The sequence below is a fragment of the Brassica napus genome, chromosome C3 (assembly GCF_020379485.1).
Source record: "Brassica napus cultivar Da-Ae chromosome C3, Da-Ae, whole genome shotgun sequence".
Classification (NCBI taxonomy): Eukaryota; Viridiplantae; Streptophyta; class Magnoliopsida; order Brassicales; family Brassicaceae; genus Brassica; species Brassica napus.
Window position 1 is genome coordinate 44,781,460 of NC_063446.1, and position 20,828 is coordinate 44,802,287.

At 41.8% G+C, this 20,828-nt stretch overlaps 4 protein-coding genes and 1 non-coding gene across 5 annotated transcripts; 4 read left to right on the forward strand and 1 right to left on the reverse strand.

The window, feature by feature from the left end:
• The first annotated feature begins 2,083 nt into the window (after window positions 1-2,083).
• On the forward strand, window positions 2,084-3,801 carry LOC106374973. Its single transcript, XM_048751567.1, has 4 exons — window positions 2,084-2,293; window positions 2,362-2,694; window positions 2,782-3,135; window positions 3,240-3,801. The coding sequence occupies exons 1-4, from the start codon at window positions 2,084-2,086 to the stop codon at window positions 3,519-3,521; spliced, it is 1,179 nt and encodes a 392-aa protein (XP_048607524.1). The 3' UTR covers window positions 3,522-3,801.
• A 755-nt stretch (window positions 3,802-4,556) lies between these two features.
• On the forward strand, window positions 4,557-7,352 carry LOC125583106. The gene is made up of 4 exons (XM_048749669.1): window positions 4,557-4,585; window positions 4,664-6,272; window positions 6,357-6,982; window positions 7,061-7,352. The coding sequence occupies exons 1-4, from the start codon at window positions 4,557-4,559 to the stop codon at window positions 7,350-7,352; spliced, it is 2,556 nt and encodes an 851-aa protein (XP_048605626.1).
• LOC125583948 lies at window positions 7,102-8,560 on the forward strand. The gene is made up of 2 exons (XM_048751568.1): window positions 7,102-7,533; window positions 7,851-8,560. Exons 1-2 carry the CDS (start codon window positions 7,429-7,431, stop codon window positions 8,463-8,465), a joined length of 720 nt encoding a protein of 239 aa, XP_048607525.1. The 5' UTR covers window positions 7,102-7,428; the 3' UTR covers window positions 8,466-8,560.
• A 6,477-nt stretch (window positions 8,561-15,037) lies between these two features.
• LOC125584801 lies at window positions 15,038-15,144 on the reverse strand. Its single transcript, XR_007321709.1, has one exon. It is a non-coding gene; the product is annotated as a small nucleolar RNA R71 (small nucleolar RNA).
• Window positions 15,145-19,700: 4,556 nt separating this feature from the next.
• On the forward strand, window positions 19,701-20,159 carry LOC125583107. Its single transcript, XM_048749670.1, has one exon. It carries the CDS (start codon window positions 19,701-19,703, stop codon window positions 20,157-20,159), a length of 459 nt encoding a protein of 152 aa, XP_048605627.1.
• The last annotated feature ends 669 nt before the right edge of the window (window positions 20,160-20,828 follow it).

Sequence of the window (20,828 nt, forward strand, 5' to 3'; positions counted from 1 at the left end):
GCTATCGTATATGAAAAAATATATTAAAAATAACTTAAGTATTAATGGAAACCTAGACTTCATTCTCTTCACTTCACTCTCTTCACATTCCTCAAAATCAAAACCGACTCATCGAAGTTCTTCAGAGTTCTCTCGAGTCGAAGCTTCAATTGGTATGAGTTTCGATTTGATTCTGAGTTTAGAATAGAGACTGGTTCTCTCGATTCGAATCTCTTTGATTTTGGGTTTCTCTTTGATTCAAATCTCTTTTCACATGCATGTCCGCGTTAACACATGATTCGATTTTGATTGTGGGTTTCGATTAGGTTTTGATTAGGTTTTGAATATGATTGTGGGTTTTGATTAGGTTTTGAATATGATTGTGGGTTTCAGTTTGATTTTGAATATGATTGAAGGTTTCGATTTGATTTTGGGTTTAGATTTTTTGATCGTATGGCTTGATTTGATTTTGGATTTGTTTATCAGTTTCAGAAATGGCAAAGACAAGAGGACAAGTTAGTTCTCGTCGGAGTAGACGTAATCAAGGCTTGGAGGTAGTAGATCAAGAGGACAAGGCACCGCAACTAAAAGTGAAGAAAAGAACAGCAAAGAAAACGGCTTCCCCTAAAAAGAATTTAGTTTTAACGCCAACGAGAAGAAGTAGTAGAATCAAGAAAGTGGCTGCTGAAGATGATTACATAGAAGATGTAACACCATCTGACGATGATGAGGTAGAAGATGTTACACCTCCTAAGGATGATGAAGTACAAGATGTAACACCTGCTCAGGATGATGAAGTAGAAGATGTAACACCCGAAGATAAGGATGATCAGGCTGAGAAGTCAATGTCTGAAGAAGATAAAGACGATGAAGAGGATGTCAATGGGAAAGAGGATGAAGAAGATGGCGATGTCAATGGGAAAGAGAATGAAGAAGATGGAGATCTCAATGGGAAAGAGAATGAAGAAGAACCGGCCAATATGGAAGATGATGGAGTTCTTAATGAGAAAGGGAACGAAGAGGAAGCTTGCGAAGAAGAAGCTCGCGATATGGAAGAAGATGGCACTGCGCAAGATGATGAGATTCCTAGTACTGAAGGAGTTGAGCTAGCAGGGGAGGAAGTTCAAAAAAAAAAAAAGAGGACCTACAAAGTTGCGTAGAGTGGCTGAAAATCCCAATGATAAGATTATGGTCACATTCAATGACATTGGTGAGCATGTTGGACCTGGTTCAGTAACCCTATCGTCGTTTCTTGGTCCTCTTGTGAGGGAACATGTTCCGGTTACACTTGCCGATTGGAGAAAACTTGATGCAGCGACTAAAGCAACAATGTGGGAAGAAATTCAGGTTTGTATATATATTAGTATGTTTTGTTTAACCGCAAGATGAAATTATAAACATGTTTAACTTGATTATTGTGATGCAGGGGAGGTTTAACTTGCAAGAAGAGTGGCAGAAAGCTGTTATTTTCAAGCAGCTGGGAAATGTGTGGAGGGCTGGGAAGTCGAGGCTGGTGTCACAAGTACGTGTGGCGAAGACTGCAGCTGAGAGAATAGCTTTAAAACCGAGCAACATCCCATCCCTTCAACTGTGGAACACTTGGGTTAAGAGTAAGACTACCAAATCTTTCACAGTGAGTTATCTACAACTAAGTAAGTTTCATCCTTAAAGGTCATGTCTGATGGATATAATCAATGTCATATTTATATTGTAGGAAACGAGTAACAAGTACAGAGCGATGAGAAGAAATCAGATTCCTCACACCACCAGCCGCAAAGGAATGCTTCGTTTAGCTGATGATATGGTAAAAGAGTAGTCAAACATCTACATATTGTACATCAGCTTGTTAGATTAAAATGGTAGTGAGATATGTTTGTTTTCATATAGAAAAAAAAGAGTAAAGACCCAAGTAAGGTGAGTAGATCCAAGGTTTGGATTGCGGGACACACTCATGCTGATGGCAGACCTGTGAAGCCCCAGTTTGCTGAGACTATTGTAAGCATTATGGAAGTTGTATATTGTGTATAGTTAATAGACTATGGCAATGAATGATTTTGTGTTTAAATGATTGTATCAGGAACAAATACAGTCACTTGACAGTCGGATGGACTCCACATCAGCTGCTGATAACATAAGGGAAGATGCTGTGAGCAAGGTTTTGGGAAAAGACAAACCTGGACGAGTAAGGGGCTTTGGTAGAGGGATTACAGCTAATAAGCTAGCATATCTGCAATTTAGAGACGCTAAGATTGCAGAAATGAAAAGTGAGATTGAAGAGTTAAAGGGGATGGTGCGAGAATTAGCTGAGAAGAAGGTAATCCTTTTCATTACCTTTGGTCAATTAGTTTTAAGACATTTACGATTTCCGTTGCCTTTTCTCAGAAAAGTAATGTTGATGCTGAAACATCTGAGAGTAGTGGTGGATTCAAAGAAGGAGTCAGAGTACAAATACTGGATTGGATTGAATCAGAGGATGTTGTTGTTGGTGAAGGAGAATTCTGCTCTGCTGAACCGAAGTACAAAATTGGTCGTATACCAATTGGTCCTAATGCAGTGGCTATCGTAGTTAAGTATGCACTAAGCGCATCAGCTTCACTCTGGAGGCCTACTACGGATGTGTTAACTCTTGATGAAGCTGTGGGATACAAGATATCTTGGCCAATGGATAAAGTGATTTTGGATAAGGATCCAAACTGTTCTGAAGATTTATCTATGGTAAATTTTCAAATCTTGTTTTCTTCTTACAACAATTGAGTCATCTCTAATCATTACTAAAATTTCTAATTTCAAATCTTGTTTTAGCAAAGCAAGGAAGGTGAATATCGAAGATGCAAGATATATGATTGGACCAATGATGAGGACGAGGTCATTGCTGAAGGTCTCGTGTGCTCTTCAAAATCCAAAGACATGGTTAACAACATACCTCTGGGTCCCAATGCTGTTAGTGTCGAAGTAGTGAAGGTGTTCAATGATCAAGCATATTTGTGGAGGCCAACCGCTGATATGTTCTTGATTGGTGATGCACTTAGCGAGAAAATAGCATGGCCAGTCCTAAAGGTTGAAGTCATGCCTACACCCGCTACAGAAGTAACACCAACTAAATGTGCAGGGAAGAAAATAGCATCACCTTCGAAGCCAGCCAAGAAAAAAGCAGTGGTATGTAATTGACATGAAGTTAAATTTTTTTATTTGCCTGATGATTGATGTTGCGTCCTTGATTGATGTTGGAACTTGCTTCTGTCATCTTGTTTGAGTTGTAGAGTCCAGGCAGCACTAGTTCGACCAGAAGTCCGAAGCAGAAGTGCACTCTCTTGGATTGCAACAACTCTGGACGTAAGGTAGCTGAAGGAAGGGTAGCTTCAACGGATCCGAATGAGTTGTGCCACTTTGTACCCCTAGGTCCAAATGCAAGCAAGGTGTGGATTGATGTGGCTAAGATCGGTGATGCAAAAGTCTGGAGGCCAAATTCAGAGATTGAATACATATCTGATGCAATGGGTTCGGTTGTGGCATGGCCAAATGACAAAATCAAGTTTGTCTAAAATTGTCGTCTGAAACATTTTTCAAGTTGGTTCTCATCGGCTATGTATTTCTAGTGTGTGATCGAATGTTTAGGTACTTTTTTACTCGGTTGAAATCATGTATGATATTATGTAACAGTTAGCAGAAAAAAAAACAAAAATTATGTGTTATATTATGATATAAGGTTATGTGTGAAAATGTTTAGCTTGTTAACCCCTATACCCTTAAGTGCATAATTTTACATTAAACCATAAGCTTTAAAAATTAAATCCACAGACGGGAAGACCAAAAATTAAAATCCTATACCCTAAAGTGAAATCCCTAAACCCTAAAGTACAAACCTATACCCTATACCCTAATTGTACTTGATTTCACAATTTTGTTCATTCTTAAAAGGATATTGTAATCTTAATTTCACAAAACTGATTAGTTATAAATTTTATAAACACTCATTTGTTCAAACCCTATACCCTAAAGCCTTTGTACATACAAATAAGTAGTAGTGTTTATGAACATATGAGCTAGATTGATCAATCTTATAAAAGCTCACATAAAAAATTTATATTCATACAATTTTTTTTTTGTAAAATTGGAAAACTGAATATTTGATTTTTAAGATTTAATTTAATTTTTTTTGCTTCAAAATCATATTTATATATTAATTTCCAGATTTCAAACGAAATTAATACCTTGAGCCAATAAGGAGTAACCTCCAAGATTGCAGACGTGGCAAACCATATGCCGATGGATGTGTCTTCCCAACTTCAATCTTAGCCATTCTTTTTATTTTTTGAGCCAATGAGGAGCAACTACTAAGATTGCACTCGGATTAATCATAGACCGTCCGATTTCTCTCCAAATCTTTGATCACAACCGTTCATTTTTTTCTGTCTCTGTTTGCACTCGGAAAATTTCAGAACACAACATCTCTCTTTCTGTCGAAACTCCTTTCTGTCTCGCGATCTAAAATCGAAAAAACCCTAAAGAAAGCACATGTATCTCTCGAGCTAAAATCAAACCAGCTGTTCCTGTATTCGCCGATTGAAAGTAAGCAAATGGATAAGTCGTGGATTTGGCTTCCAAGGTATAACCTAAAATCCCTCGATCTCATTTCTACTCGCCGATTGAAATAAAGCTAACTTCTTTTGTCTGATTCTTGTAGGAATAGCCACGAGTATTCAGAAGGAGCAACTAATTTTGTGAATTCGTCCGCAAAAAGATTGGGAAGTCTGTCTGAAATGCTATGCCCTTGTAGAGACTGCCGCAATCTGAGCCATCAGTCACTGGATAAAATTGTGGAGCATTTGGTGATTAGGGGTATGGATAAGAAGTATAAGAGTTCTCGTTGGAGTATTCATGGAGAAAAAAGAGATTCTGCAGAAGACAGTGTTCTTCAATATGAAACAGAGGCGTTTGATTTGTTTAAGACAATATTCTCCATGGACGAAGGTGGTCCAAACCCGACAACTGACAACGAAGACGATGAAGCACCAGAGGAAATTGAGTTTAAGAAAAAGCTCAGAGACGCTCAAACGCCATTATACTCGGATTGTCTCAAGCACACAAAGGTTTCAGCTATCATGGGACTTTACAGATTCAAGGTTAAAAGTGGTGTGTCGGAGAACTACTTTGATCAGCTGTTGGTTTTACTTGAGGATTTGCTACCTGAAGACAATGTTCTTCCCAAGAGTTTAGCTGCAATCAAGAAATTTCTGAAGATCTTTGGGTTCGGCTACGACAGTATTCATGCTTGCAAGAATGATTGCATATTGTATAGGAAGGAGTATGAGAACCTAGAAAGCTGTCCAAGATGCAAAGTTTCAAGATGGGAAATGGATAAGCACAGTAATGAGTTAAAGGTGGGGATTCCGGCAAAGGTCCTTAGATATTTTCCAATCAAGGACAGGTTTAGGAGGATGTTTAGATCACAAAGGATGGCTGAAGATCTGCGTTGGCACTATACCAATGCCACTGAAGATGGTACAATGCGGCACCCTGTTGATTCTATCTCTTGGGCACAAGTGAATGCTAAATGGCCAGACTTTGCTGCTGATCCACGGAATCTTCGACTTGGGATTTCTACAGATGGGATGAACCCTTTCTCCATGCAAAGCACCAATCACAGCACATGGCCAGTGTTGTTAGTGAACTATAACACGCCTCCAACCATGTGTATGAAGGCTGAGAATATAATGCTGACTTTGTTGATCCCTGGTCCTACTGCTCCTGGTAACAACATTGATGTTTACCTAGCACCACTGATAGACGATCTAAAGGATTTGTGGGCTGAGGGTATTGAAGTGTATGACTCATTTGCGAAGGAGAACTTTAATCTCAGAGCCTTGCTGCTTTGGAGTATCAGTGACTATCCAGCCTTAGGAACACTGTCTGGATGTAAAGTAAAGGGGAAACAAGCCTGCAATGTATGTGGAAAGGATACACCTGCAAGGTGGCTTAAGTTTAGCCGCAAGTTTGTCTACATGAGTAACAGAAGGAGACTACCGCCTGGCCATCGTTACAGATATAAAAAAGCTTGGTTTGACAACACTGTGGAGGAAGGGAATGCTAATAGGATACAAACAGGCGCTGAGATATATGAGACACTACAAGCTTTTACGAATGATTTTGGTAGACCTCTAGAGAAGGAAAAAAAAAGGAAAAGACTAGAGTTGGAAGATGATGAGAGGTTACAAGAAGAAGAGTGTGAAGAATCAAATGAACTATGGCGGTGGAAGAAGAGATCAATATTCTTTGATCTACCTTACTGGAAGGTAAACTATAGTAACTGACCTATATTATCTGATTACTGGAAGAAGAGATCAATATGTCTAACAGTTTCTTGTTTAATGTGTTAGGAGTTGCCTGTTCGTCACAATATTGATGTTATGCACGTAGAAAAGAATGTGTCCGATGCTATATTGTCTCTGTTGATGCAAAGTGCGAAGTCAAAAGATGGGTTGAAAGCAAGAAAAGACTTAGAAGATATTGGAATCAGAAAGCACTTGCACACAGAGGTGAGGGGAAAGAAAACATACTTACCTCCTGCTGCCTACTGGTTATCGAAGAGAGAGAAGACCATTTTCTGCCAAAGGTTAGCTAAGTTTAGAGGCCCTGATGGTTATTGTGGTAATATTGCGAATAGTGTTTCAGTTAACCCTCCAAATATTGGTAGTTTAAAGTCGCATGATCATCATGTCTTAGTACAGAACTTGTTACCAGCTGCATTAAGAGGGTTGTTACATAGGGGTCCTAGGATAGCCATAAATAGATTATGCAGTTACTTCAACAGGTTGTGTCAGCGCATCATTGACCCAGAGAAACTTATATCCATGGAGACAGAGTTTGTGGAGACAATGTGTCAGCTGGAGCGCTTCTTCCCTCCAGCCCTTTTTGATATCATGTTTCACCTTCCACTACATTTATCAAGAGAGGCACGGTTGGGAGGACCAGTTCACTTCCGATGGATGTATCCCTTCGAAAGGTTTGATCAACATCTCTCTTCAATATATCCACTTCCCACAATGATGTTTGACTAATATTCATATTTCCTGAGTTATAGGTACATGAAAACACTAAAGGCTTTTGTTAAGAATTATGCAAGGCCAGAAGCATGTATGGCTGAGGCGTATTTAGCTGGAGAATGTGTTGCATTTTGTTTAGAGTTCCTTAAAGAATCAGTACCAGTTCAAGAAGCAGTTAATCGTAATGAAGATGTTGAGGCTGATAGAATGGTGGTTGAAGGCCGACCTCTGCAGAAGGGTATAGAGGTTACCCTGTCAGATAAAGATAGAGACATTGCACATCGATATGTGCTAATGAACATGGCATCTTTGGATCCCTTTCTTGAGTAAGTAATTCTCTATGTTTCTTCTACTTGTTTTACTCATAATTTCATTTTCATATACTGTTGTTTAATTTAAAATCAGGATGCATTTGGAAGAGTTGCAAGCTAAGGATGCTCGATTGGCTAAAAATGAAACTTTGTTATGGAAAAACCATACTGAACACTTTACAGAATGGCTTAAAAATAAGGTTACAAACTCCAAATTCTTTTCTTGATTATTATTGTAAATACTGGTTAGCTTGTTTGGTGATGACTGGTTAGCTTGTTTGGTGATGACTAGTTAGCTTGTATCATGATGCCTGGTTTGTATCTTGAAGAACATGTCCATATTTTAGCGAATTGATGTCTGAGTAGCTTATAGCTTGATGAAACTGTCTGGATTTTTAGTATTTTGATGACTGGTTAGCTTGTAGATTGATGATTGGTTTCGTGGTACATATTATCATGTTTTGATTATAATTTAAGTACCTCGGCTTGATGATAATCCTCTGATTTCCTGCGGCAGATTCATTTAGACTCAAAAGATAGTCATTCTAAGGAGATAAGGTGGTTGGCATTTGGACCAAGAAATGTTGCTTTAGCACATAAAGGATTCATCATCAATGGCCAACGGTTTCATACTGATGCGGTCAAGCTGAAGACACAAAACAGTGGAGTAACTTATGAAGCCTTTAGCATGTGTAGATCAAGTGCAAGAGATATGAGACAGGTCGCGGATATGATTACATACTATGGAGTGATAAAGGAGATTTTGGTCATCGACTATCACATGTTCAAAGTGCCACTCTTTAGATGCAACTGGGCAAACACAGCGAATGGTGTGAAGGAAGAAGATGGCTTCACTCTTGTTAACCTTCATATGAACCAAGCAGCCTATTTGAAAGATCCATTCATTCTACCTTCTCAAGCGAAACAGGTTTTCTACTCTAGGGAGGATGATGCTTCAAATTGGTATGTTGTTATGAGAGCACCACCTAGAGGTTATCATGAGTTGGAAACAGAAGAGGATTTAGGTGGTGCTCCTTTACCTGTCCAAGAAGTTGATGATATGGGTGATGATATGGATGATGATAGTGTATATGTTAGGGATGATTGTGAAGGTTTATTAGTGGTAGATTGATGATATGTTGTATGCTTGTGTGATGGTTTGTATGAATGTGATAATGTTGTGTTATGGGATTTGAATAATTATATTGATTTTTGGAATTTTAATAATTTATATTGTTTTTATTTCATATTTTCGAATTAATTATTTAAAAATCAATTCAATAATTATTATTAATTAATTTTGGGATAATTATAAAACTAATTAATAACACGAAACATTTGCTATCTTTGCTACTAGGAAAAATCAAATTATTTGGTTCTAATAACATTTATTAAACGTTATTATAAATACTAACAATTGCGAACACAAAAGCGCTATTGTTATACACTTACTAATAGCACAGAGGAAAATCGCTATTAAAAGGGTTGGACTTTTTATAACGGGTGATGTCAGAGCGTCCAAGGAAATGCTATTAAACCAAAATGATAGCGTTTTTCGTCCGCTATTACTAACCACATTTCCTAAAGTGAGAGAGGGGGTGATAAATCTATCTACACAAGGCTTTACCTTCCAGACTTGTTTGAAGAATCCGATCCCATGTATACCAAGCCCCAAGACAAGCAGTTGTGTCAAGTTCAGTGTTGGAGGTCAGCTTTGGTTCCTTCAAACAATCTCAGCAAGTGTGAATAGTTGACAAGTTGATCCACTTTAGTATCTTTAGTACTATCTGCAATCAGTAAGTCTAAAATGGTGCTAAAGAGTGGTTAGATAACAAGCAAAAATCTAATAAGTTCATTATCCCCTTCTTGACTCAATAAAAATTTTTTAAAAATATTTTAATAAGACTCATAAATAAACTACTATCAGTAGACCTCCCCCCAGACTTAAACGACACTGTCCCTAGGTTATATTCAGTCGGAGTTATGGTGATAATTAAATCATAAGGACTCAATGTAACAAGTAAAAATGATATACCAGACCGGAATGGATGTCGACCGATGTAAATGTGTTGATATCGGTCACGGCAGGTGATGCTCTGTCGATCGAAGTCGGCAATGTTTCGTCGGTCGATACTCACGGCAATCGTCTACTCGGATCTTTTTTTTTATGACCTGCAATAAATAAATAAAAACCAACATAAATACTAGATTAATAAAACCAATTAAGTATTACCTAATAGGGGGTTGCCTCCCACTCAGCGTTTTGTTATAGTCATTTAGCTTGACTTTGGAGGTGATTTGGCTAGTAGTGTTGAAAGCTGGAACTTGTTAGAAAACAAGTGTCCATCTCTTCTCTGCGCTTGTTGAACCATGTACCAGTGAAGTCTCGCATTCTTTCATCTCCTCTGCGCCATCTTTCCTTCATTGTTGCAGTTGTGTTTTCCATCTTCTGCAATCTATCTCCAGGACTCTCAAGGTTGAACTAATGTCTTCTGAGTGTGGCGTAAGTGTCAGCTGAGATCCCCTCTCCTTGGTTATGTGTATCAGACATGTCTGATGTCACCTTTGGTACTAGCCGGCCTCGATTTGTAGCGTCGTCGACCGATGTCTGTCTAAGAATGTTGGTCGATTTGTTGTTGCGTCTGTTGATCGATGCGGATGCTTCTGGTCGACGGGCAATGTAACTCTGAATCTCCACTAATTCCCTCTATATTGCTTCTACATGAGAAGTCAAAGCATTCACTCTAAGGTCCATTGGGAAATAAATGTCATCACATCTCATGTCAAGCCTCTCTTCTGTAGTTTCCAGAGTTCTGTAGATCTCTTCTCCCAAATGATCAATCTCTGCTCTAGTGTGAAAATCTGGTTGAGACTCATCGGATGTGAGTTCTTTGGGTCGTCATCGATCGATGTTGAGTGGTGTCTGTCGATCGATGTTGGTCGATGTTTGTCGGCCGAATGCTGAATTTTTGGCTATGTCCTGCTTCATCTGGAAATCACCTTCATTCTTTTCTTGGGCTTCACAGACTCCATAGAACATCTCATTGATCTCATCCTTGGTGTAGATCTTTTGTACCAGCTTGGTCTGTGTGAATGAGCTAGCATGTTCTGGAAGACCTATGTAGCTGTGCTCATCTCTCGAAGCTCTTTCAATTAGCTTTCTGATATCCTCCTTGGACACATTGATGATGTGTCCATCCACATCTCTTGCACATCCCTGATCATCTCTGTAGATTCCATACTCATCTTTGTCTTCCCAGTAGAATTTTCTGGTTCCAAAAAGGTCAAAAGCTCTTCTGCCGAATTCTGGACGTCTGTCGATCGATGGTGGGACGTCAGCATCGATCGATGGTGGGACTTCAGCGTCGATCGACGGTCGAGTAGGATGTCTATACTTCTTCTTGAAGTGATTGTCTATGCCACCAGCTGTTTCATAGAACTCTTTTGTAAACCTCTGCTGATGTGCTGGGATGGTGTGTTAATGCATGAAGAGATTATCTGCTCCATTAGCCATCTGAAGGATGTCTGCAATGTCCTCTGTGGATACTTGCAGTGCATGTCCATCTATTGCTCTAGCGTAGCCATCTGGGTCCCTGAAAATACCAAGTTCGTCTGGTGTTAGATACTGGTTTTAAAATTAGGGTTTTCGCTTATAGTGGATTTTTGTTTTGGACGGATATCGATCGATGATGGAGGCTTTTCAGCGATCGATGGGCAGGTGGCTCTGTAGATAGAATGGCTGAAACGTGTTCTTTCCCCAGCAGCTTCTGATTGATGTTGATCTGCTTCATCACGTCTTTTGCATGTTGAGAAGTTCCTCATATGTGAAACCTTCATGAGGTTCATCTGCTCCTGGCTCATGAATTGCCATTTATACTGCATAGCTTTCGTGATGGTGATCATCTGCCCAGCTGCCAATCGAGTAGTCTCCTCCTCGCACACGGTCGACTCCAGTGTCAATCGATGGGTAGTAGGCGATGTCGGTCGATGCTCGTTTTTTGTTTCTCTGATGAGGTTGAGTGTCGATTGATGTTGAGAATCTTATGTCAATCGATGGTGCATTCCTCTTCCAAAAGGAATGATGTAGAAGTTTGTCTTCCTCATCAAGAATGGCTATGTACTCTGTAGCTCGTTCCTCCTCATAATCTTCATCATACTCCTCTGTATGCATGGTGTGTCTGGTGTATGCTGCCATAGTAGGGTTATAGTAGTCGTTCTCCCAATCTTCTGGACTACTGTCGACCGATTCTTCCCTTGGTGCGTCGGTCGATCGATGTTGCAGTGTGAGTTTCGATTGACGCCGAGTACTCTGTCTCGTATTCAGCTCCACAGTGGCAAGCTGCAATGATTCCTGGATCATTGATTCTTCTGGAGGACATATGTGGCTTCTTGACTGGAATAGGGTTGTAGTGGACATGAATATTAATTAGCGTCAGGCACAACTGGTTGGTTTGCAAGTTGCACACTGCTCCTACTGTTGACAAGAAAGCTCTCCCAAGTAATAGAGAAGAGTTCCAGTTTAGCTTGATATCCAAGATATGAAACTCAACTGGAACTAGGGCATTTCCAATCTGCACCTCTAGGTCTCTAACAATCCCTCCTGGGCTCCTCTGAGAACAATCCACAAAAGTGAATAATTCTTTGGAAGGCTCCACCTGTAGACTCAAATGGTCAGCCATAACCCTAGGTAGGATACTGACTGATGCTCTTGTGTCGCATAAGGCATGTGGGAACTCAATACCCTTCACCGTACATGGTATTGCAAATTGCCCAGGATCACTCTTCTTCTTCAGTGTAATCCTCTTCCTCATCTTTTCTCTAGCTTCACAGAACATTCTCCTAATGTTTTCTTCAGTCTCTCTTGTTTCTCTGAAGAACATTCACAATATGTGGGTAAGATAGGCCTCCTCGAATGGCTTTTCTAAAGGAATCCTGAAAACTCTCTTTTGGAAACTTTCTCTTTCCTTTTCATTAGCTCCTTCTTCAGATGTTTCACCACTTTTTCCTTTCTTTTCCTCATGGTTCTTCCCATAGGAACCCTATCAACTTTCATAGGATCCGCTCCATCATCTGAAGGTATCCTGATGGTCTCTGGTGGGTTTTCTGAAGGTTTGGTTTTGGGCCTGAGTGCATTTAGACGTGCAACATCTATCTTTGGCATCTGCACTCGTTACGTAAGATGTGATCGTCGACCGATGGGCGCTGGAGGTTTTCGATCGATGGCGGTCTCTTGCTGTCGATCGACGGGAGTATCAGAATGTCGATTGATATTTACGTAAACAGGGCTGGGCTGATGTGGGTGTCTTGCTGCGAACTCCTCGTGAGTCAGAATCCTCACGGCATTGCAAGATAAGATTGACTCCGTAGGTGTCATCTATCGATGCTCTGGAGAGCGTGTCGATCAATTTGGATTGTCATCCGTTGATGGATGTTCGATGTCTGGCGTCGATCGACACCAGTGCGATCCGCCGAAACTCATCGAACTTTCTACTTCGAAATCTCCTTCTTGCAGCTTCTCTTGCTTGACCATTTGCCATAAATCATCTCCAATGATGGCATTCATGTGGTGCTTCATCACATCATATCCTACCCCTCTTGTCAAGGCTTCCTGCCTCTTAACAGCTTCTCCTGTCTGAACAACCTGCATCTCCAGCTTCTTCACATGAGTGCTCAAAGTCTCAAACTTTTTGTTCAGGTTGATGTAGACAGAATCAATCTTCCCATTGAAGTCCACCGTCATGCGCTGCTGTACTTCAAGAACCCTATCATGCATCTCTTCAATCTTGCTCTCTTGAGTAGGTGGTGGTGGCTTCTGGTAGTAGGAATTTCCATAACCTCTGTTGTTGCTGTAATTGTTACTGTAGGGTTTCTGGTGCTGCGAACTTGATATATCATGTTTTTAATGCCATTATATGTGTGCTTTGAGTTAATTCTCAGTCCTAATTCGTGCTTAATTGATATCATTCCAGGTTTGGAGCAGGTGAAAAAGCAAAGAAGAGAGTTTCATGAAGTCAGATGTCATTTTGGAATATTCGATGCGGAACAGCCAGTTAGATCAATCCAAAGGTTGTTCCCGAAGAGAACAAGCGTCTGAATGTTCCCGATCATTAAGGAAACTTCCAATTTCGGAAGTTTGCCCTATATTTTTTCTCTTCTCTCTTTACCACGGGAGCCTCCATATAAAAAGCGGAGGCTATCATTTCTATTTTTTTACGCTAGTTTTACGAGAGACCTAGAACGATTTGGATTGAGCAACTTGTAAGGGAGAAGGCTCCATCTCTCATTTTCACGAGAAGATCATCTTGAACCCTTGTTTTTCTACTTCATTTTATGCAGTATTATTCAGAAACCATGTCTGCGTCATCTTGCTTTATGATTGAGTAGTCGGATAAGCTTGCTTAGGGTTGTAGGGTGTCATTAGCATGAGCTGAACACAAATAAGTGATCTTAACTGTTCTTCATTCATATTGTTCTTACTGCTTGCATTGAATTGATCACTTAATGTTCGATCTCTAGTTTAATCACCTAGCTAACCGCTTAGGAGATAAATCGACATATATTGAATGAGCTTCATGTCCCTAATCAGCGAGAGTAGATATTAAGACTCAAGACCGATCAGCAAAGGGAACAAGTCCACGATAGTGGATTGTTCTAGCCGAGTGATCCGAGTTCTAGACTGCACCTCATTGCACTTGAATAGTTGTTCGGTTCCGCATTGACACCCGATGAATAACCCTAAGCCAGATTTCATTTAAATCGAATTTGAATCTCTAGGTATTCTAGTTACTTGCGTCACCATTGATTTAAAAAACCCACTTGTTTCCCAGCTTAATATTGAACTCATAAGAGTAAAGAGTAAACTGGTCCTCTGGATTGAATCTCAAATATTACAATCACCACTGTTAACTTGACAGTAGAAAGTATTCATTTTTAGTGTATCAAGTTTTGGCGCCGTTGCGACGGGGAACAGACTTTTACCTTTATTTTTCGTTTAATATTTAGTCTGAGATATCTAACTTTCTTTTAATTCTTTGTTGGAACAGATGATCCAAGTGCATGACCAGTAGACATACTCGGAGCAACGCGCAAGGACCGCTACATCAACTGACCAACGACGAACTCGCAAGATTAGAAAGACAGAACCGTCAACAGCCGAGAACAACCAACACCAACATGGATGATCACGGCAATCAAGATTACCTCACTGCTGCATTGGCAATCATTCAACAACAAATGCAGGCTCAGCAACAACAGATGTTGCAGATGCAGCAGACCATCCAAAATCAGCAACAAGCTGCACACGAAGTAGCTGAGAACGCCGCGCGAGAAGAGCGAGGTGCTCCTATTGGGGAGCGGAACCTTCCGCGGAACTTCGCTACTAACCGCTCCTCCATCAACCCTCCTCCTTGCACTCAGCAAGACTATGAGATCAAATCTGCACTGATAAGTCTGGTGCAGAAGAGCACGTTCAGCGGTCTCACTAGTGACATCCCGATGGATCACATCGAAGCCTTTGACAGAAAATGCAATTTCTCTCGTTCTAACGGAATGCCACCAGACTATGTCAAATGCACGCTGTTCCCATTCTCTCTTGTAGGGAAAGCTTCTCGCTGGCTCCAATCTCTGCCGACCGGTTCTCTTACCTCATGGTACCAGGTCTGATCAGCGTTCCTGACCCACTTCTACACGAAGTCTAAAACCGCGGCTCTACGGCACAGGATCTCCAATTTCAAGCAGAAGTTCGATGAACCTATCCATGAAGCTTGGGAGAGGTACAAGGAGTACCAGAGAGAATGCCCGCACCATGGGTTTGATGATGACTATATATTGGAGGTGTTCTATGATGGAGTGAGCTACGAGTTTCGAAACACCCTTGATTCTTCCAGTAATGGAGACTTCATGACTCAAACCACACCTGGTGCGTTCGAGCTGATTGAGAACATGGCTTCAAGTTCACTAAACAAGAACAAGGAGCATAACCACTCGAAGAGTGTGGACAGCATAGATGATCTCGCTGCAAAAGTAGATCAACTGCTTAAGGGAAACCAAAGCCAAGTGTTCATAATGGAAGAAGCAGCTCCTGAGAAGAGTGCCGGTGACCTGGCGTTTGATGCTGAAATATCAGGAGACGATCAGCAATAGGTAAGCTACGTGAATGGGCAAGGATGGCAGCTCAAAAACTACCACCCAAACCCTAACGTGAGGAACAACCCACAGGTTTTCTGGCCTAAGCAAGACAAACCAGCTGATCCTGCTCAGAGTAACCAAGGTCAGTATGCCGGGTATCAAAAGAACTACCAACCTCGGACCTATGTTCTAAACCAACCGCAGAACAATCCACCTCAGATGCAGAAACACCAGAACACTCAGCCAGCTACCTCCGCCCCTGTCGCTGTTTCGCAAGATGAGACAAAAACTATGTTGCAGCAACTGCTCCAAGGACAACAGCTCCAAGGGAAGGCTCTAAACAAGGTTACTACTGAGATCAATACCAGAATAAACCATATGTTCAGCGATTTGAGCACCAAATACAACAATGTCGCGAGTCATATGAGGCAGATGGACATTCAGATTGCTCAGACTATTGAGAGCGTCAAGAGGCAACAAGGTACTCTACCTGGGAAAACCGACAAAAACCCTAAGGAGTGCAACGCGGTTGAGTTGAGAAGTGGAAAGAAACTCTCTGAGCCGTAAAGAAGAGGTTCACTGCGGCTGAGAAGAAGAAGCAGAAAGAGTTGGAACAACCACCAGCCGATGCCCCGGCAGCTGAGAAGGATAGGGAACCAACAGTTGGAACCAATTCGCCAGGACCAGAACAACCAGCTGAGGCTGTCCGCCCGATTCCAGAGCCTGTTCCTGCTCGCGAATACACTCCTAAAGTCCCTTACCTGGTTCCAGGAAAGGCTACTCGTAAGGACCGAGAGGAGATGAAGTGCAGAAAGATGCTGGAGGACCTAACCGTCCGACTCCCTTTGATGGATGCGATCCAGATGATGCCCTCCATACGCAGGTTTATGAAGGGATTGATCTCAGGAAAAACATCAGAGGAGAGCAAATTCATGACTGCCTCTAAGGAGTGCAGCGCAGTGCTTCAGAACAAGCAGATAAAGAAGCGAGGAGACCCTGGCATGTTCGTCCTCTCTATCAAAATTGGGAAGACAATTTTCTCATGCTCCTTGGTTGATCTGGGATCCAGCATAAACCTCATGCCCTACTCTATAGCACGACGTTTGGGATACACATATTTTAAACCAACTAGGATGTCCTTGGTGTTTGCGGATAGATCAGTCAAGTCCCCGGTTGGTATTCTAGAGGATCTCCAAGTAAAAGTCGGGAACACCTCTGTTCCAGCAGACTTCGTAGTTCTAGAGCTAGAAGAGGAATCCAAAGATCCTCTCATTTTAGGAAGACCGTTCCTATGTACTGTTGGAGCCATCATTGATGTGCGGCAAGGGAAGATTGATCTCCATCTGGGGGACATAGTCCTGCAGTTCGAGATGGATGAGCTGCTAAAGAAGACGATGCTGGATGGACAGACCTTCGAGGTGGATGAAGGGATTGATCCGCTACAACCTCGCAAAGGGATGATCGAGGAGATTCTTACAGAAGATCCACTCGAGCTTGCACTAGTAAGAGCTGAGGCCGAGCAGAGTGTCGAGAACGTTGACGCAGATGGGTATGCTAAGATGCTTGACTCCGCAAGGAGTATGAGAAGAATGGTGGCGAGTCTAAGTCTGGGGGAAGAGAGCAACAAGGACAAGAACACTCCAACTGGAGCGACCCATTTACCGAACTCGCATGTTCCGCCAAACCTACCTGATGATCCCTGGAGCGAGTTAAAGGCTCCCAAGGTTGAGCTAAAACCCCTTCCCAAAGGGCTCAAGTACGCTTTCTTAGGTCCGAATTCCACTTACCCTGTCATTGTGAACGATGAACTCAATAATGTGGAAACTGCATTGCTTTTGTGTGAGCTTAGGAAGTATCGTAAGGCATTAGGATATTCACTAGCTGACATACCTGGCATCTCACCTGATTTATGCATGCATAGGATACACCTACAAGATGAATCAATGACTTCTGTTGAACATCAGAGGAGGTTAATCCCGAATCTAAAAGATGTTGTTAAGAAAGAGATAATGAAACTTCTTGAAGCAGGTGTGATCTATGTCATATCTGATAGTAAGTGGGTTAGCCATGTTCATGTAGTACCTAAGAAAGGTGGCATCACTGTTATCACAAATGAAAAGAATGAATTGATCCCTACTAGAACAGTGACAGGACACCGCATGTGCATTGATTTCAGAAAATTAAATGCAGCCACTAGAAAGGATCACTTTCAACTTCCCTTCATTGATCAAATGCTTGAGAGATTGGCTAACCACCCATATTACTGCTTTTTAGATGGTTATTCAGGTTTCTTTCAGATCCCTATCCATCCAGACGATCAGGAGAAGACGACGTTCACATGCCCATACGGAACGTACGCATACAGGAGAATGCCATTCGGCATGTGCAATGCGCCGGCAACATTTCAGCGCTGCATGATTTCGATCTTTACTGACCTCATTGAAGACATTATGGAGGTTTCATGGACGATATCAGTGTCTATGGAAGCTCCTTTAGTGTCTATTTGTCAAACTTGTGCAGGGTACTCAAAAGGTGTGAGGAAAAACATCTGGTGCTAAATTGGGAGAAGTGCCACTTCATGGTCAGAGATGGCATTGTTCTAGGGCATAAGATCTCCGAGAAAGGCATTGAGGTGGATAAGGCAAAGATCGAGGTGATGATGAGCTTGCAATCACCACAAACTGTCAAAGCTATCAGAAGTTTCTTGAGTCACGCAGGGTTTTACAGGAGGTTCATCCAGGATTTCTCAAAAATAGCGAGACCACTCAACAAACTGCTCTACAAAGAGATCAAGTTTGATTTCGATAGCGAGTGCTTAGCAGCATTTCACACGATCAAAGGAGCTCTAGTCAGCGCACCTTTTGTACAACCGCCAGACTGGGATCTCCCCTTCGAGATCATGACTGATGCTAGCGACTTTGCAGTTGGAGCAGTCCTTGGACAGCGCAAAGATAATAAACTTCATGTAATCTATTACGCAAGCAAAACCATGGATGAAGCTAAATGCAGATAAGCTACGGCTGAGAAGGAACTCTTGGCTATTGTTTTTGCATTTGAGAAGTTCAGATCCTACCTGGTGGGATCGAAGGTGATTGTGCACACAGACCATGCTGCTCTTAAGTACTTGCTCACAAAGAAAGATGCAAAACCGAGATTGTTGAGGTGGATTCTTCTTCTCCAAGAATTTGATCTTGAGATAAAAGACAAGAGGGAGTCGAGAATGGGGTTGCAGACCATTTTTCCAGAATGAAGATTGAGGACGACACAGCTCTTGATGAAGAACACACAGTGGAACACGTCAACGCGATTGGTCTGCGCTTCGCGGAACAACCTCTGAGCATGACATCCGATTGTTCTCGCATAACGGAACAACCAGTAGCCGCGATCCAAAAGAAGTACTCTCACCTCCCTTGGTTTGCTGAGATTGCGAATTTCCTTGCTGCTGAAAAGCAACCACTTAAGTTCACTGGAAACGAGAAGAGGAAGTTTTTAAGAGAAGCGAGGCAGTATGTTTGGGATGAACCGTACTTGTACAAACATTGCAAGGATGGCATATTTAGAAAGTGTGCTCCAGAGGCAGATATTCCAGGGATCCTAGATCATTGCCATGGTTCTTCTTACGCAGGCGACTTCGCTACATTCAAAACGGTTTCAAAAATCCTTCAAGCAGGTTTCTGGTGGCCAACAGTGTTCAGAGATGCTCACGCCTACATAGCTCGATGCGATGCATGCCAGCGACTTGGGAACATCAGCAAAAGGAATGAAATTCTCATAACTACATTTTAGAAGTTGAGGTGTTCGACTGTTGGGGAGTCGACTTCATGGGACCATTCCATCCATCCTTCAAGAACGAGTACATCCTGGTCACCGTTGACTATGTCTCCAAGTGGGTAGAAGCAGTGGCGAGTCCCACTAATGATGCAAAATTTGTGACCAAGATGTTCAGCTCCATCATCTTTCCGAGATTTGGGGTGCCTAAGTGGTCATTAGCGATGGCGGAACACACTTCATCAACAAGGCATTTCAGGGCCTGTTGAAGAAGAATGGGGTGAAACACAAGGTGGCAACCGCTTATCATCCCCAGACGAGTGGACAGGTTGAAGTTTCCAACAGGGAGATCAAGAACATTCTCCAGGAAACTTTCAATACCTCGCGCAAGGACTGGTAACTTAAGCTGGATGATGCTCTCTGGGCCTACAGAACAGCCTACAAAACGCCGCTAGGGACCACCCCCTATCACATGGTCTACGGTAAGGCTTGTCATCTTCGTGTCGAGCTCGAATACAAGGCTGCATGGGCGGTCAAGTTACTGAATTTCGACATCAAGCCAGCAACTGAGAGGCGCATGATCCAAGTCCATGAACTGGAAGAGATAAGGCACCTCGCCTATGAGAGTTCCAAAATTTATAAGGAGAAGACCAAAGCCTACCATGACAAGCGAATCATTGCCAAACGTTTCAAACCAAACGATAAGGTCTTGCTCTTCAACTCCAGACTTAGGTTGTTCCCAGGCAAGCTGAAATCTAGATGGTCCACACCCTTCACCGTTAAGGAAGTCCGCCCTTACGGAGCTGTTGTGTTGCTGGACAGAAAGGGAGACGAGTTCGTCGTCAATGGTCAGCGCATCAAGCATTACCTTGCTGACTCCACTATCGCAGAGGGTGAAGAAATTCCCCTAAGCGATCCCCCATCAGCATGATCGGCTGAGCCAAGTCAAGCTAATTACTTTAACTAAGCTTTTGGTGGGAGGCAACCCACTGGTGAGTGTATATATTGTTTTCTATAGTCTATTTTATCTCTTTTCAGATTTAGTTAGCAGGTCAAAAAAAAACAAAAAAAAAATCCGAACACTTTAGTCAAAACAACCGAAGGAGTGTTCTTCTGGTGGAACAACTCATCGCCTGTTCCAGGTAAGTGTTCCGGACCAAAAAAAAATTAAAAAAGAATAAAAAAAAAAGAGAGAGAGAGATAATGGAGAGCGGTTAGGGTTTCGCCTATTTAAGGCTCCACCCTTCCACTTTCCCTTTTAACTCAACCGTACCCTCCTCCCTCTCTTGCGATTTTGAAGCCATCACCAAAACTTAAATTCTCATTCTTTTTAAGTGATTCTTGCTTCTAATCCAATTGGATTTTCGAGTTCTCTCTGTTTTTGCAGTCCATTTGCTCTGATTATCGCGGTAAGAGGCTCAGCAATCACCATACAATCGCGATTTCGGTTTGAAAAACTCACCCTTCTAAACGATTTCGATAGTTCGATTATTGTTAGAAATAGCTTGGTTCGAACCCCCCCCCCCTTTTTGCTGTTAGGATTGATTTTAGAAGTGGACCTTTTTGTCTCTTAGCCCTAGAGAATCGCGGTTTTGATATA

Excerpts from the sequence above, each read along its gene's own strand:
- LOC125583106 (XM_048749669.1), top strand. The coding sequence starts at position 4,557 with ATGGATAAGTCGTGGATTTGGCTTCCAAG. Across the intron at positions 4,586-4,663 it reads TCGTGGATTTGGCTTCCAAG|GAATAGCCACGAGTATTCAG; the intron begins GTATAACCTAAA and ends TGATTCTTGTAG. Across the intron at positions 6,983-7,060 it reads TGGATGTATCCCTTCGAAAG|GTACATGAAAACACTAAAGG; the intron begins GTTTGATCAACA and ends CCTGAGTTATAG.
- LOC106374973 (XM_048751567.1), top strand. The coding sequence starts at position 2,084 with ATGGACTCCACATCAGCTGCTGATAACATAAGGGAAGATGCTGTGAGC. Across the intron at positions 2,294-2,361 it reads GAGAATTAGCTGAGAAGAAG|AAAAGTAATGTTGATGCTGA; the intron begins GTAATCCTTTTC and ends GCCTTTTCTCAG. Across the intron at positions 2,695-2,781 it reads GTTCTGAAGATTTATCTATG|CAAAGCAAGGAAGGTGAATA; the intron begins GTAAATTTTCAA and ends ATCTTGTTTTAG.
- LOC125583107 (XM_048749670.1), top strand. The coding sequence starts at position 19,701 with ATGGTCTACGGTAAGGCTTGTCATCTTCGTGTCGAGCTCGAATACAAG.
- LOC125583948 (XM_048751568.1), top strand. The coding sequence starts at position 7,429 with ATGCATTTGGAAGAGTTGCAAGCTAAGGATGCTCGATTGGCTAAAAAT. Across the intron at positions 7,534-7,850 it reads CAGAATGGCTTAAAAATAAG|ATTCATTTAGACTCAAAAGA; the intron begins GTTACAAACTCC and ends TTCCTGCGGCAG.